Here is a 17,331-nt window from a genome sequence, read left to right on the forward strand (position 1 = left end):
CAGTCTCTTTCAGATAAATGTTGACTATATAGAAATAGAACAGTCTTACTTTTTGATCAAATGATTCAACTTAAATCACTATGTTTATAATTAAATGGCCTCTTCTATTTAAAAAAAAAATTGCAATTAGGCAATTGCAATTACAAATATGTGAAACTCAGAGTTTCACTTAGCGATTCCTAGTGGGTCGCAAATCGACCGGACTAATTAATATTAATTAGGTAGATCGCAATTTGTGACCCCCTCGGAATCTCTACAATCACGGGGATGGTGGCCTGCTGGAGTCAGCAGACCACCATGTCCTTGATTACTTTTAAATAAAGCAATCTTTTTCTTTAAATGCAGCCCATTTTACTCCAAAGAAAACGGGCTGGTTACACACAAAAAAAAAAAAAGTTACGTTTTCTTTTTATTTTTTAAGAGCAGCAAGTGATCCATGAGACCACTGCCTGCTCTTGAAAAAACGTTTTTACAACCATTCGCAAAGAGGAAGGGGTCCCTTGAAGTTGGTGGTAAATTGCGAATGTTTTGCAACCGCATTCACTGTCATAAAACATTCATACATACCGCTGCGATTCGCTATTTGGAAGGGACACCAGGTTTTTTTAATTATCAAACAGGCCGATTCTGCAAATTGGTCCATTTGGGAATGCAAAATTGCTTGATACATGTGACCCTTATGGCTTAAAGTAAAACTAAATTAACAATTACCTGAAAGAGGACAGCCGCTGTTCCATAATATTGGACTTTTTTCATCACAATAGATCACTGGGCTTAATGACCTTTCTTGAGAAGGTGACTCAAACAGATCCATCATTTTTGAATGTTCTTCTTCCAAAGCCTGCTTCAACCACCTCTGGAGTAATAAAAAAAAAGCAATTTATAAAAAAATAAGACAAAAAAATAAATAGCTTTACAAAAACCACTATGTTGCCTTAGTTGATGTAATGTCCAAGTTCCATGACCTTGGTAATGAACAAGTTACTTACCTTCGGTAACGATATAACAGTAAGAAACATAAGCTAGCTATAGATTACTTATCTTAGAATTACCCCCAGGCGTCTGACTGGAACTGGAAAGTTTTTTCGTCAGCAGTACCTCTGTGCCTCGGAAGGTGGCGTCGGTCGGCTCAGTGTCTGTCGTCAGCGTCGTGTCACCGGGATGACGTTGTGATAGCTACTTAGACGCCGCCTTAGCGCGCTGACGTCAATTCTGTACACCACTCTCTGCGCCAGAAACGCAGAGCCATGCAAGACACTGAAAACTGGTGCACAAAACTAGGGCCCTGAAAGGATATCCTTAACCCTACAAATCATTTCGCAGAACGGGGAGGATAGGTGGGGCAGTAAGGAGTCTATAACTAAACTATGTTTCATACGTATATATCGTAACTGAAGGTAAGTAACTTGTTCATCTGAAAGAAACAGTTAGTTATAGATTCCTTACCTTAGAATAGATACCCCAGCAATACCAACCCCGGAGGTGGGTCTGCGAACTAAGTCCACACCAGAAAGTCCTGGAGAACAGAATGGCCAAAGAAGCCGTCTCTCCGGACATGGCTGTCCAGGTAGTAGTGTTTGGTGAATGTGTACAACGATGCCCACGTAGCTGCCTGACAGATGTCATTTAGGGGGACTCCTCATCCCAAAGCAGTGGTAGCTGCCATCGCCCTGGTGGAATCGGCGCGCAGTCCCACTGGAGGCTACTTCTTTGCCAAAGAATAGCAGGCTTTGATGGACATAATGACCCACCTGGAGATGGTATGTTTGTGCACGGCGCGACTTTTCGGTGGGCAAAGTGATGGTTTGGCCAATGTGGAAAGAAGTAATCACCTTTAAAAGAAAGGAAGGTCTAGTTCGTAGGACGACCTTGTCCGGATGGACAGCCAGAAAGGGAGGCTTGGAAGAAAGATCTTGTAGCTCACTCACCCTGCGTGCAGAGGTGATGGCCACCAGAAAGGCAGATTTTAAAGTGAGAAGCCTGAGAGGACAGTTATGTAGTGGCCCAAAGAGAGCGCACATAAGATAGGTAAGAACCAAGTTCAAGTCCCACTGGGGAATTACGAAGGGAACAGGAGGAAAAAGATGAGTAATGCCCTTAAGGAATCTATATACAACAGGGGACTTGAAAAGAGAAGGCTGATCAGGAAATGGCCGAGTGGTAGCCCTTTAGAGTGCTCAGAGCAGAGCCCTGCTGGGCCAAAGAAAGGAGGAACAAGAGAACCTCAGAAAGAGGGGCTGAAAGGGGATCCACAGCCTTTGCTGTGCACCATGCCACAAGTTTGTTCCATCGGCAGGCGTATACCGTCTTAGTGGAGGGTCGCTTGGCTGCCAGGATAACATCGCAGACTTCAGGAGGCAGGTCAAACGACATCAACTGCCACCACTCAATCTCCACGCAAGGCGGTGGAAGCTGGACAGATTTGGATGGTGGACCGTCCCCTGATGCTGTGACAGAAGATCCTCCCGCAAAGGCAGTCGGATCGGAGAATCGATGGCCATGTTGAGCAGCTCAGGATACCAGACTCTTCGTGCCCAATCCGGAGCTACAAGAATGACTTGGACCCGGTCGCTCTTGATCTTCGTCAGCACTCTGGGCAGAAGTGATATAGGTGGAAAGTCATATAGAAGACCGCAACTCCACTCGCGACGAAAAGTGTTGACTAGCGCGTGCCGCCTTGGAAATTCCAACGTGCAGAACTGCAGACATTGCGCGTTCTCTTCGTTGGCGACTAGATCCAACCGAGGCTCTCTCCACTGCTGAAAGAGACCTTGCACCACCTCCGAGTGAAGACGTCATTCGTGATCCATCATGCACCTGCCGATGAGTTCGACAGCCTTAGCATTCAGGGAACCTGCCAGGTGGTTCTTGGCGACTAGATCCAACCGAGGCTCTCTCCACTGCTGAAAGAGACCTTGCACCACCTCCGAGTGAAGACGTCATTCGTGATCCATCATGCACCTGCCGATGAGTTCGACAGCCTTAGCATTCAGGGAACCTGCCAGGTGTTGAACCACCAGGGATATGCCCTGATGTTTCAGCCATGTCCAGAGGCAGAGGGCCTCCTGACATAGGGTCCACGACCCCACCCCGCCTTGTTTGTTGCAGTATCACATGGAGGTGGTATTGTCCGTGAACACCTACACTACTCTTCCCCGGACATAGGAAAGGAATGCCTTGAGTGCAAGATGAATCGCCCAAAGCTCCAGAAGGTAGGTATGAAGCCCAGACTCCGCCAGAGACCAGAGGCCTCTGATCTCCGTCTCTCCCAGACAGATTCCCCTCATGTTGTGAACACTGGAACTTCAGGTCCCACTACAGAGCCCGCATATGCCATCTGGCATAGTCCACCAGCAGGAGGAAATCAGGCCCAGTAGCCGGAGGGTCTTCCTGACCGAAACCCGCGATAGAGGATGAAAGATCAGAATCATAGCCCGAATATCCCGGACTCGCTGTTCGGGAGGGTAAACCCGAAAATGCATAGAGTCCAGAACCGCCAGGATGAAGAGGAGCTTCTGAGAGGGAGTCGGTGTGAGTTTGGCACGTTGAAGGAGAACCCCAGCAAATGCAGGAGGTCGGCTGTAGTCTGTAGGTGGGAGACGACAGCCTGGGGCGAGCCCGCCTTCAACAGCCAGTCATCGAGATAGGGGACGACTGGAACCCCTGATCTGCGCAGATGAGTTGCGACCGCCGCAATCACTTTCGTGAACACCCGAGGGCGCTAGTAAGGCCAAAGGGGAGCACGGTAAAATAAAAGTGCGTGTTGCCTACCGTGTTCCGCAGGTAATGCCGGTTGGCTGGCAGGACGGGGATGTGAAAGTAAGCGTCCTGCAAGTCCCACGCTACCATCCAGTCTCCAGGCTCAAGGGGAGACAAGACCTGAGGGAGCGTCAACATTTTGAACTTCTTCCGTAGGAAGCGGTTGACGTTCCTGAGATCCAATATAGGACGCAGGCCTTTGTCCTTCTTGGGCACCAGAAAGTAGTGGGAAAAGCAACCACGACCTACTTCTGGGGCAGGTACGCACTCGATGGCTCCCTTGGCCAAGAGTGCCGAAACTTCCTGTTGGGGAAGGGCCAGATGATCCTCCGACATGCGATGGTAATGACGTGGCATGGATGGAGGGGTAGTATCGGACTATCTGCAAAACCCACCTGTCCGACGTGATGGTGCGCCAGTGAGGGAGGTGATGGCGAATCCTGCCGCACACTAGCGTTTGGTAGCCCCGAAAGGTCGGACTAGGAGGGTTTGGAGGCTGCTGCAGAGGGGGCTGTGGTGGACTGGCCCGCCTGCTGGCCCCCAGAACCACAGCTCTGGTTCCCAAGTCCCCGGCCTCGCAGAGGCTGAACAGCTTGCGCAGGACTGTGGCTCTGGGAGTAACGTGGCGGGGCACCCTTTCCGTAGCCACACAAGAGGCGAAAAGCAGACTGCGCTGGGCGGGAGGTGGAAGCGATTCCTAAGGATCTGGCCGTAGCCCCAGAATCCTTAAAGCGCTTAAACACGTTGTTAATGTTAATGTTATTGACATTTATAGAGCGCACTGTCACCCGAGGGTGTTGTGGCGCTATGTATGATGTCCTGCTGAAACTTGAACACAGAGGGGACACAAATTGGACCTTAGGCATTAAATAACCATGTTTTCAAGGCCTTCCTGAAGTCCAGTAATTTTGTCATGCCTCGAAGAGACAGCGGAAGAGCGACCAGAAAACTTCTGCCACCCCAATTAGCTTTTTTTGCAAAAGGTACACAAATTAGTTTGGCTTCTGAAGAACGCAAAGATCTTCTAGGTATATACCAATGAAAACGCTGAATCAAGTGACAAGGTCCAATGCCATGAAGTGACTTATGGACCACACACAGGACCTTAAACAATACTCGCTTTTTGACAGGTAACCAATGCAACTTTTTAATTTCCGCCGAGATGGATTCATATTTTAAGGTACCAGAAAGCATTCTTGCAGCTGCATTCTGCAGGAGTTGGCCCTCATACAGGCGACGGACCTCAAAGGGCATGTCCAAAAGTGTTGCTTGGACATCCCCTGAAAAGCCAGTGGACCTCAACCTGGCGTAGCATCTCAATGTACTGACGTGTAAATCGTCCTGCCCAGTGAGTTAGCGTGTCCAGCCCACACCGGATGGTGAACTTCGCTGCATCTCTCCCTTCGGCAACAGCATGGGAGAGCACAGTCCGGGCCTCCATCAGGCACTGTGGCAGCACCTGCGCAACCAAGTCCCACACCGAGTGGGAATAACAGCCCAATAGACATGCGTTGTTCAGCAGCCACAGTCCTAAGCTGGAAGAAGAAAACATCTTCGCAAGGTGGTCCAGCTTCTTGGATTAACCATCAGGTGCTGCATTAGGGAATGTGCCCTTGCACTACCAAGCTCTCCTGAGAAGGATGTGAAGAGAGGAAAATGTGGTCGCCTGGGGTCGGACGGTGGCTTCGGGCAATCCTCCTGTTCACAGGAGCCCCGGTGTTGGGCTTGGACGAAGTGTCCAAGAGGATGTCCGTAAGGGCCGCATTGAACAGCAGCAAGGGCTCCGAGGAGGCCGCTGCCTGTTGAAACACCTCTGTCAGGAGGTTAGTCCTGATCGCCGCCATAGGAAGCTCGAGGTTTGGGGCCTCGGATGCCCTATGCAACACCACTGTGTAAGATGCGCCCTCCTCCATAGCCACGGTAGGGGGAGATAGCATGCCAAGGTCTGGGGAGGTATCCAGACCACTGGCCTCACCCGACTCCTCTCTCCAGTCTGGTTCCTCCAACTGGTCTACAAGAGGGTCCACACACCCCTCCCAGTCCTCCTCACCCTCTCCTGTGAGCCACTCAGGGCGGTAGGAAACATCAGGGGAGAACAGGGGTACAAAAGTACCGGTCGGCGCCGGTCCCTAAGTCAGACGACATCGGTCCGGCTCCATGTCCTCATCGAGGGGGAGGCTGGGGTCGACGCCGGCTGGGCACACAACCGGCGTCAAAGGTGGCAGGAGTGTCGTCACTGGATTCGGCGCCAGGTGAGGTGTCACGAGGTCGACGGGGCCGATCCACATTCAGGCCTGGATCCTTGGGGGCCTGCAGCGCCGAAGCCGCCGACATCGAAGGCCTAGAGCCCCCAACCGAGTCCGCGGGGTCCGAGGGCGCGCCGGCGGAGTCAGACAGCCCAAAGATGGAATGCAAAGCTTAGTAGAAGCTTCGAAGCTGGGTAGGGGTTGCTCCGGCTCCCGGTGAGGGAGGGAGGGCCGGAGTCGACCCAACAGGCTCCGTGGGCAGAGCCGGACGGTTACTGTCTGCTTCCCGCGTCGGCTGATGGACAGGGAGAACGCGAAGAGCGACAATGCTTCTTTGTTTTCTCCTTGTGCTTCGACTTATCAGAAGACGAAGACTTCAATGACGAGTGGTGGTGGTGGTGGAGGCTCCGCGACTGGTCCCGCGACCTCCCTATCGACCAGGACCTCGAACGGCGTGGAGCAGACTGCCGGGCCTCGAGAAGATTTCAGGACCGCCCCCGCAAAGACTTCGGGTTCATGGCCCCGGCAGTCGGAGCACGACTTCGGGTCGTGGTGGCGCTCCAGGCACAAAAGGCACACGAAGTGCGGGTCCGTAACCCACATCAATTTGCGACAGGAGCCGTAAGCCTTGAAGCAGGTCCGACGTGACATCCCTCCGTGCACCAGGAGTCGTTCGACTCAAAAAAGGTGTCGACAAAAGTAGCAAAGACGGAATCAAAAAGTGACTCAAGGTTCCGCTCTGTCCTGATCTGCGCTGTCTGCCGTTGAAAAAGAAAGAGCTGACGTCAGCGCGCGAGGGCGATGTCTAAGTAGATACCACAACGTCATTCCGGTGACCACGTCACTTATCAACACGCAGAGGTACTGCTGAGGAAACAAAATTCCTGATCCAGTTTGACACCTGGTGGTAATTCTAAGGTGAGGAATCCATAACTAACTGTCTCTTTCAGATATAGTATAATAGTGCTCTTTTGACATCAAGTGTGTGAAGAGCCATTTCTGCCACTGAATCAGGTTGAGGAAAGAACACAGGTAACTCAACTGATTGGTTAATATGAAAAGCAGAAACCACTTTCAGAAGGCATTTTGGGTTTGTGCGAAGAACTACTTTATCTTCATGAAGTGGAAAGAAGGGTTCTTCTAAGGTTAATGCCTGTAGCTCACCAACCCTCCTTAGTGAAGTGATAGCAATTAGAAAGGCAACATTCCATGAAAGAAATTGTAATGGACAAATGTGTAATGGCTCAAAAGGTGGACTCATGAGCCTTGCGAGAAGGATATTAAGGCTCCAAATTGGTGCATGTGGTACCCTGGGCGGTATTACTCTTTTAAGGCCTTCCATGAAGGCTTTAATTACTGGAACCTTGAACAAGGTTAAGTGTTTTCTGTTTTGCAAATATGCGGCTACTGCTGCAAGGTGCAACCAAATGGATTTATAGGCTAACCCAGCTTGTTGTAGATGCATAAGGTAAGAAATAATATTTTGTATAGAAGCATATAGCGGATTAATAATGTTGTTGGTACAATATACAACAAAACTCTTCCATTTTGCCGCATAACATGCGCTGGTGGTAGGTTTTCTTGCTTCTTTAAGAATTGTCATACAATCTGGTGGTAAATTTAAGTATCCAAACTCTATGACTTCAGGAGCCAAATTGCTAGGTTGAGTTTCTTGGGGTTTGGGTGTCAGATTTCTCCATGGTTCTGAGTGAGAAGGCTGGAATTGAGGTGCAGCTTTTGATGTTGAACCAATGATAGGTTCTAACAGTGTGTTGAACCATGGTTGACGAGCCCATGTAGCAGCCACTAAAATCAGTGTGAGTGAAGTTTGCCTGAGTTTCCGAACCAGAAACGGACAGAGAGGGAGAGGCGGAAAAGCGTAAGCAAATATCCCTGACCAGTTCATCCATAGGGCGTTGCCTTTGGATAGAGGGTGTGGGAACATGGAGGCGAAGTCTGTGCAAATTGAGTTGTCTGCTGTGGCAAGGAGAACTTTTTGTGGGAATCCCTATTTTTGGAAGTATGGAAGGAGAACCTGGGGATGAAGTTCCCATTTGTGTATTTGTTGCTGCATCCTGTTGAGGCGGTTGGCACTTAGATTGTTCACACCTGGGAGGTGCTATGCCAGATGAATTGCCCAACGCCAAATGGTCTGAGAGAGGCGTCTTATTTTCCATATGGACTAGGACAACTTTCCCTACGAGGTGAGACTGAAAAGCTTTTAGTGCTAGATACACAGCTAGAAGTGCTAGATAGTTGATGTTGAGAATTTTGTACTCGCTGTCCCATAGACCCTGAATTGTTAGATTCTGTAGATAGGCACCCCAACCTGTGAGAGATGCGTTTGGTGTTAGTACGATCTGTGGTACAGGGCGGATGAAGGGCCGCCCTTTTGTGAATTCTACCACTGCAGAGAGCGATGGGAGCGCCGTCTACCAACAATAGATCTGTTAATTGACCCTGTGATTTATTCCACTGACATGCTAAGCATTTGTGTGGGGGACGCATGTGTAATCTTGCATGAGGCACTATTGCGATGCATGATGCCATAATTCCTGTAGTTGCAGGAAAGTCCTGACAGGTAAGAATTGGTTTGTTCGAAATTGTAGTAATAGAGTTCGAAGATTTCGAACCCTTGTTGCATTGGGAGAGGCTAGAGCAGTGAGAGTGTTTAAAGTCGCTCCCAGATAGGACTGCATTTGTGAGAGTTGAAGATAGGACTTTTGCGTATTGACTATGTCAGAGAGTAGGATCTGCACTTTTGTTGCCCCCACTTTTTTTCTGATTTTTACACTGTTTCTGGCTATAGTCTGGCTGGGTCCCTGCTAATCAGGGCCCCAGCCTCTCTGTTCTCTCTAAACAACTTGGAGTGCATATTAGATGCACTAGAGATTGGATACTGTGGTACCTTATGAGCCCCTAGTATATGGTACCTTAGGTACCAAGGGCATATGTACTTCACAGGCCTACCAGGGGCTGAAGCATGTATTATGCCACCCCCTGGGAAGCAGACTAAATCTGACACCACAGGCCTGCTACTGCAGCCTGGGTGAGGTAGTGTTAGCACTCCTCACTGAGATATAGGTTCCCTATATCTCACCGTACACACACATATAAACCTATCAGTCACCCCTAAGGCAGGCCCTAACAATCCTGAGGGCAGGGTGCTTGGTTTCCATGTGAGGGGGTGCCTCTGAATGAGCAGGGCCCCTCTGTAGCTCTCAGAGTCTATTCTCTGTAGCTGTTTGTGGATGCGGTTAAACCATATACTCTTAAGTGCATTATAACCTAGCGGTAAATGCTAACTTTGGGATGGCTGCATCAAAACGTGTCGTGTTTGGTGTCAAACGCTTTGGAATCATACCCCCACACCAGTAACTGGTGTGGGAGTATGATCCCACCCTTCCAGAGGGATAGATATGTACCCACTGTGGAAACACGGTAGAATCCTGAAGAGCCCTGGCATCACAAAATGGATGCCACCAGCACAGACACTGGGCTGCCCTCCTGCTGCTGACCGAAACTCGCAGTGGAGGAGGCCCAGCAATAGGCATCCTGTCACAGGGAGGTGTAACCACCTTCCAGACAGGATTTAGTGTATTGGGGCTAGGTGGGTGCAGTCCTAGAGTGCTTTGAAGTCCTGCACTGGGGAGCAGTAGGCTCCTCTGTGTATATGCCAGCTCAAACCGGTTCAGGGGCTACCAGCCTCTGCTCTGGCGCGAAACTGGACAAAGGGATGTGGGTGTAGCCACCCACTCCCCTGACCCTCCCATAGGAGTGGCCATAGAGCTAGTCCCTCCCTTCCTTTTAGTATAAGTTAGGGAACCCTTGCCATTGCAAACTAGATATCCCTGGACGACGCTCTGAAGAAGAATCCTGGACCTTCGATGTTCCACTACCTTTAGAAGACTGAAGAATCTCCCTTGGAGTCAAGGAGTGACTCCCCTGCTTGGCAGGCACCAAAACTTTGCATCAACGGTCGCAAAATTTCCCGCTCCCGCCGGAGTCCGAAGTCCCTGCAGCCCCGGAAGTGGATTTCCTGACTTCTCGACGGCCATTGTGAGTCCCCGGCGAAGCTGAGGCGAGTGGACCCCACGAGTGACGAGGAACAGCAATACCCGGGTACCGTGCACTATTGTCGAGTGCAACCCCTTCACGACGTTCTACGAACTTGTGCTTTGGACCATGTGTGGCCCAAGCCTCCAGCAGGATTTCCTCCGAAAATCAGAGGCCTACCTCGTCCCGAGTGACCGTGGGCTCCTGGTGAGTGAATCCTCCCGAGGCGTCTTCGCGATCCCTTGCCGGTTGGCTTGTGGGTCCCCTGAAGACTTTTCTACAGAACCAAAGGGCTCCCCTGGTTGCTCCAGGCCTGCCCTGACTTACCCTCGCTGGGTGAGTCCCTCAGACCCTGCTGGTCTGCACCGCTGACTTTGGTTGCCGACACCTCAGTAAGCTGCAGACTTTGTGGGACACTCCGAAACCAGCTCCTGGTCATCGTCGACGCCTCCTGGACCTCGTGGCTGAAGAGTCAAGACACCCGTGATCACCTGAAATCACCCGACTACTGTGGGTATCCAGCTTCCTGGCCCCGGGTCACTGGCAAGTGACTTTGAACACTGTATCCTCTGCTTTCAGGTCTTCTTTCTTCAGAATCCAGCCTTGGATTCCACCAGACACTTCTCCTGTCTTCACAAGCAGCAAGTCTTCTTTGGCTCCCATTGAAAACGACGCCGTGACCCGACACCAAAAGACACCTATGCACCCGGCTTCCCTGGGTGAGGTAACTCGAGTACTCCGGTGCTCCTGTGTGTGTTGGCTCTAGAACTACTTACCCTGTAAGTGACTTGCTTGTAGACTCTCCCGAAGTATCCTAAAACTTTAAAAATCCAACCAAGACTTGCTCCATTGAAGTCTATTGGGATCCGCGGCTGTGTTCCCACACTGCATGTGTCTCCCGTGGGTCCTTTACTTACCTGCCTTGGGTGGATTAGTGAGGCCCCAGCGCTTCTGAAGACCTTAGGCCTTCTCTGTTCTGAAGTCGCTCTTTTTTAGTATATGGTCTGGTACGCCCCTAGGGCCACAGCCATATAAGTGCTTAATTTGTTGTGAAATGTTGATTTGTGCATATGTCCTTGACTTCTAATCTCATAAAGAGATTAGTAGAGTGTGTCTAGTAATAAATACATATATATTTTATATATATACCTGTATGGTGTCCTTTCATTTAGTGATTCAAGAGATTATAAGGTAAAACAAGCTGCTTTACATTCCTCCTAGACTTAGCCTGAAGGCTGCTCTCCACAGCTACCACTAGCATAGCTTTCTTTAAAAGGTTGTCTTAAACCTATCTACCATAAGAGTCGAATTGTACTGGTGCAAGGTGGCCACTTTAACTAGTGACCAGCATATAACAGTCCAACTTATCACAGACTGTAAATTCCAATTCCTATTCTCCGGATCTGCGCTTGCTGGCGCGGAAGAAGAAATAACTGATCCTCCCTTCGCAGTAACGCACTGGCTGCGATTTTTTCCAAGCACTTGTCATCTCCGTACATACCCTTTTCTGTGATCTCAATGTTATCCTTGTAGTCTCTCTGTTTGCTCCTGCACTCTCTCACTCTGCGCTCCTGCAGTCTCTCTCTCTCTGTGTGCTCCTGCACTCTTTCGCTCTGCGCTCCTGCACTCTTTCGCTCTGCGCTCCTGCACTCTCTCGCTCTGCGCTCTGCGCTCCTGCACTCTCTCGCCCTGCGCTTCAGCACTCTCTCGCCCTGCGCTTCTGCACTCTCTCGCCCTGCGCTCCTGCACTCTCTCGCCCTGCGCTCCTGCACTCTCTCGCCCTGCGCTCCTGCACTCTCTCGCCCTGCGCTCCTGAACACACACTCAATCGCCCTGCGCTCCTGCACACTCTCTCTCTCGCTCTGTACTCCTGCACACTCCCTCTCAAGCTCTGCGCTCCTGCACACTCTCCCTCTCGCTCTGCGCTCCTTACACACTCTCTCTCTCACTCTGCGCTCCTGCACTCTCTCTCGCTCTGCGCTCCTGCACTCACTCTCTCTCTCTCTCTCTCTCGCTCTGCGCTCCTGAGCTCTCTTGCTCTCTCTCTCTCGCTCTGCGCTCCTGCACTCTCTTGCTCTCTCTTGCTCTGTGCTCCTGCGTTCTTTCGCTCTGTGCTCTTGCACTCGCTCACCCTGTGCTCTCTCGATCACTGTGCTCCTTGCAGTGTCGGAGACTTCTGCTTGGACTCCCTTTCACTGGTACAGAGTGTGCCGGAGATGCACTTGGAATGTTTGAACCTCATGCATTTCCACACCTCACCCTTCTCTTGAGATATATGGACTGAGGAGATAAGAGCTGTTCCAACCTGGCCCAGGTGTCCGCAGATTCGGGTCTGAGAGGCACTGACTGCTCATGGTGCTACAGGGAGCGCTACAGTGGTTGGAGTGCACAGGAATGCAGACAGCTGGACGGCGAGCACTGCCCCCGGTGCTTCTGGAATGTGTTTGCATGTCTGGCGGAGGCAAAGTTCTTTCGCGCTGGTTATTCTGTCTCCTTCAGGAAGATTCCAGTGAATCTGGCTGTGTCTTTGTGGGTGGGTTTTTGGCCCTTAAACCCTATGTGGTGTGAGCTGTTGTATCTCTTAGGATGTGCCCTATATGATCAATGTGATGTTATGGCTTTTCAAAGCGTTTACACAATAGCAATTCTCTAAGCTGCAGGTCCACTGGCTAAAGTTCTTACTCTCCTGTACCAGAGCCTCAACTATTCTAACCATAATCAGATTTCATTACAATAATTATACATTTTTGAGGAGTGGGCTTCACAGCCTTACAGCTAGTTCCCACATTTCCATTCCATGCACCTTTCACATTGGAGAAACCACCCACATCCATGGGAGGTGATCCCAGGCCGCCACTCAAATAGGCACCTGTCCTGAATCCGCCCAGATTTGGGGGGGGTGGGTGGGGGAAGGAGTGTCATACACCCAGTAGTAAGGAGAGGGTCACAAAGCCCGGTGTCCCCACCTCTACAGAGCAACTTGCATTCATAACTCTCCACCCCCCACTGAATACATTTGCCACTGAATGAAAATGTACAGACACACTGTAATGCTTCCAAAACTCTAGTTTCCTACCAACTAGAAATATTGAGTTGGTGAAGCAGTTAGTTCTATCCTACTCTTTCTTTCCTGTACGAGCCTCCTCTTTGGTGGTGACCTATTTTGTGGGAAGTAATGATACATTTACCTTTGTTACTTCATTTTGGTCCCTCGCAGTGAGGCGGTAGAGGCAAGATGGCTCCTAGCCGTGCCAATTGTATGAGAAAGATGCACAAGTTTAGAGATGATTAGATCCTTCTTCTAGCTTCAGTAGAGGGAACCCTCTGAAGCATTAGGTTCTCAACAGGTCCCTTCATTCCTTGTGTTGACGGGTTGTAAAGAATGAGGTGTTGTGGCTCTTAGCCTGTCTTCTTGATTCCTTGTGATAGGTTCCTCTAATGGGATCTCATGAAATCAGCTGGTAGCTGCTCAGTCTTTCTTTTGCCAAATATTCTTTTTCAGGGACCTCCTCTTTGTATAGCGATGTTGCAATTTGCTGTCTGCCTCTTAGATGCTACATTAGTTCTTTGGTCATCGGTTATGTGCATTACGTTGTTGTGCTTCTCAGACCAGAGTTTCTTTGGCGACCTTCTGTGTGTAGCAAGTGGTTGCGTGCCTTCGTCTACCCCAGAGAACTGTATTCCCATTTGGGGTCCTGTTTTGGGGAATAAGCTGCTGTTCGCATGAGCCTTTCTACTGGGGCTGCATTCCGTCTTGTGTGTGCATAGATGTGTGCCTGTCTGCTGGGCCGTTGGGCATAATCTTTAGTGGGGACCCCCTGTGTGGACTGAGTGGTTGTGGTACATGGTGTGCTTCCCCTCATGTCTTTTGTTCATACAGCCTTCTTCGGAAACATGTTCTCAGGAACGAGTTGTTGGGAGATTATGAATGTATTCTAGTAACTGATCACCTTTTGATGACCTTCTGTGTATACCTTTCACTTGTAGATCCCAACCTCTTTTCCTTTTGGTGACCTTGTTTGTGTACCTTGTACTTGTAGGTCTCAACCTATTTCGAGGGGTAAAGCTTAATTATTGTGGTCCTCCACTTTGAAACGAGCTATGGTTGGAGTTCACAATATCTCCTTGGACTATATTCAGATTTGGAGTGCTGTTTATTGGAATAGGTTTTGTGATTGTCGCCCTGTTTCAGGGAAACAGATAACTATTTAGGGTCCACCTTTATGAAAAAGTTTTGTATCTCAGCCGATTTATTCATCTTTTTATTATTCTTTGAGGATCTCCTTTGTGAAAAAGTGACTTGAATTCAGCCTCTGTCCTTTGGACTAGGTTGCCCTTCGGGGACTTTGGGGACCAAGTGGTTTTCAGTCTAAACCTATCATCAGAGGAGTTAATCCCCTTTGAGGCCAACAAAAACTCACTGCACGCAGCAGTTCCACAGACTTACCCCCGGGAAACATTACTCCTTTAGAACTGCTTTGTACTTGGGGAAAGTTGTTCTCCACTAGCACCTGGGATCTCACCCTTTGGGTACACCTAGCTGTCCCAATACATTGTGTGTCACAGCCTGTCTCCTGTGAATAGATTATTTAATCAAGACCACCTGCATTCAGTGAATGTAGTTGATCTTTGTTCAGGGTGTTTCCTGTGGTGCACAGGAGCCAGAATACCCAAATTTGTGATGGGGCCCCAGTTCATATGAGCAGTTCCATGTGAAGACGAAATGATAAGTGTGCACCGCCCAATGTCTTTACTCGTAAACATGACGGTGCATGGAAAAGCCTGTGCGATGAAAGAACTCGCCCCAAATCAAGATCAATAAATAAACAATGTATTTATTTTGTGTTGTGCCAGCCAACCAATGCTGGACACCCAAGCTGGTCATCATCTGACCTCCAAAAACAGGGAACAAGTCCTAATAAGCATTGGCATAGCCAATAGGTCTCGCTTTTGGGACCTTATAAGTGTTTAGCCATGCAACAGTTGCATAACTAAATACTTATAAGGTCCCAAAAGCGAGACCTATTGGCTATGCCAATGCTTGTTGTTTTTAGAGTCGAAGGTTTTGGTTCCGAAGATGTATTTTCCCGACTCGGTCCCGAGCCGGAAGGCTTGACTGACTGTTTCGGTGCCGCGACCGAGAGCGGGGCGTTGGAAGCAGTGTCTCGGTGCCGACCATGGTCAGAAGGCAGTGGTGGTGCCAAAGCCTTTTGTTTAATTGTAGAGAGTTTGAGGGGCAAAGGGGCTTTAGTACTCACAACACCCTGTCCTGCTGGAACGTCTTCGGACTAGAGCTCGATTTCCAGTTTTGAATTGGATTCTTGGATACAGAAGGTCTCTTCCTCTGCCGACGCCTCCATCTCTTGTGTTCGTTGTCTTCTCTGAATATGTCCGGAGTGTGTTCAATGTTTTATCGCTGCATGTCCCTTCCTTGAGCTCGACGATCCCGCAAAGTCTTCTACGATCGAAACTATCGACAAGCATCACAATCCTCTTCTTTGTGCTCCGGTGAGAGGCACAAGTTGCAGACTTTATGCAGGTCGGTGTGCGGGTATTTAGAGTGGCACCAACGACAGAACTGAAGCGGAGTCTGTTCCATTGACAAAAGACTGGCTAATATGAAGCAGAGTGGAAGTCAACCTACGCAGCAAGTGCTGAAGGCTGCCAACGATATTTTTTCGACCGAAAATTGAGAGTTTGCCAATCTATTCGATACACGGAGAATAGTGAAACGAGAACAATACCAATAAGAGTATAGTGGATTGCGCACCGAGGGGAACCCGAAGGACGGTTTTGAACTGGAGCGGCACAAGCCACGTCCGAACTCGATGGTGGAAAGAAAACAATCTAACAATGGAGTCAATGCCCATGCGCAATAGCACCGAAAGGAGAAGTCACCTTACCTCATGACTGGAAAGGACTTATTCGAAGAAAAACAACTTTAAAACATCCGGACTCAACAATAGATGGAGGGACTATGCAAAACATGTGCATCTACAGCACACATGCCTTGAACATAGACATATTTTTATTTATACACTGTGTGGTTCTTTTTCATTTTAACCTACACAACATGATAAGATCTGGTAAAACAAGCTGCTTAACACTCCTTCTGGATAAGCCTGAAGGCTGCTCTCCAGAGCTGCCACTTGGGAGAGCTTTCTAAGGTTGTATAAGACCACTAAAATCTCCTTAAGGGTTGTCTGGATTAGTGCAAGGTGTGTCACTTAAATAAGTGTTCACCATATACTAAGCCAGCCTCCTATAATACCTATTATGAAGCACTTCAATATCTGTTTGCCTGCTTAGAGAGGGATGAAGCCTGCCAACCCTATAGGAGGTAAGGCTGTCCTGGAAAGAGTGAAGTGAAGAGCCACTCCTGTGTCTCCGAGGCACCCAAAAGAAAGGACTGCTGTAAAGTGATCTGGTGGCCCAGAGCTTCAGAGGGACCTCCGAATCTCTGTTCTTCGTGGGAACAGTGACTCCACGACAGTAAATGCTGAGGCTCAGTCGAGACTGAGACTGTGTGTTGTGATTAGCCTCTTTGTGGCTGCAACTAACCAAGCAGAGTTCAGCCTATCTGTGGCCACATGTAACCAAGTCATGATCGGCCTGCATGTGGTCGAGACTACACAGGCTGTGATCTGCTCATCCTGGCTGTGGCTGCCAAAGTGTTGCTGGCCTAAGCAGGGCTACATCTGTCAAGGTGTGATCAACCTGGGCAGGAGCTGCAACTAAGGAAGCTGTATGCAGCGGATGTGGGACGCAACAACCAAATTTATCATCAGCCTGGGAGGCCTGTATCTACCAAGTGTCCCCAGGCACAGACATAGCTTCATTGAGGACCTGCAAGCCCTGGTGTGGGCCTGTCATAAAGACCCTGAGGTCCAATCGTCAGTCTGGTCAGGAAGAACAAGTTACTTACCTTCGGTAAAAATGTATCTGTAAGAAACATTAGTTAGTTAGATTCCTCACCTTAGAATATCCCCAGGCGTCAGGCTGGATCCGGAAAGATTTTTGTAGCAATACCCCTTGCGCGTCGGTAGGCGTCGTCTGCGGATCCGCGTCCGTCGTCGGGCGCCGGAATGACATAATCGGAGTACTTAGACGCCGCCCTCGCACGCTGACGTCAGTTCTTATACATAGCTTTCCGCGCCAGGGACGCTGAGCCATGCAAGAGACCGACACTGGTGCCAAAAAATCTAGGGACCTGAAAGGGAGAACCTGAACCCTAGAGGTCGGTTCGCAGAACGGGGAAGCTGGGTGGGTC

General features: G+C 49.5%; 1 protein-coding gene across 4 annotated transcripts in view; it reads right to left on the reverse strand.

The window, feature by feature from the left end:
- KMT2E (lysine methyltransferase 2E (inactive)) overlaps positions 1-17,331 on the reverse strand; it is a 2,077,373-nt gene that overhangs the window by 556,978 nt on the left and 1,503,064 nt on the right. For all 4 annotated transcript variants that reach the window (XM_085654164.1, XM_085654162.1, XM_085654163.1 and 1 more), the window contains one exon: positions 712-856. In XM_085654164.1, coding sequence (XP_085510290.1) covers positions 712-856 — 145 coding nt within the window. The remainder of the gene's footprint in view (positions 1-711; positions 857-17,331) is intronic.

The sequence above is a fragment of the Triturus cristatus genome, chromosome 4_1 (assembly GCF_964204655.1).
Source record: "Triturus cristatus chromosome 4_1, aTriCri1.1, whole genome shotgun sequence".
Lineage (NCBI taxonomy): Eukaryota > Metazoa > Chordata > Amphibia > Caudata > Salamandridae > Triturus > Triturus cristatus.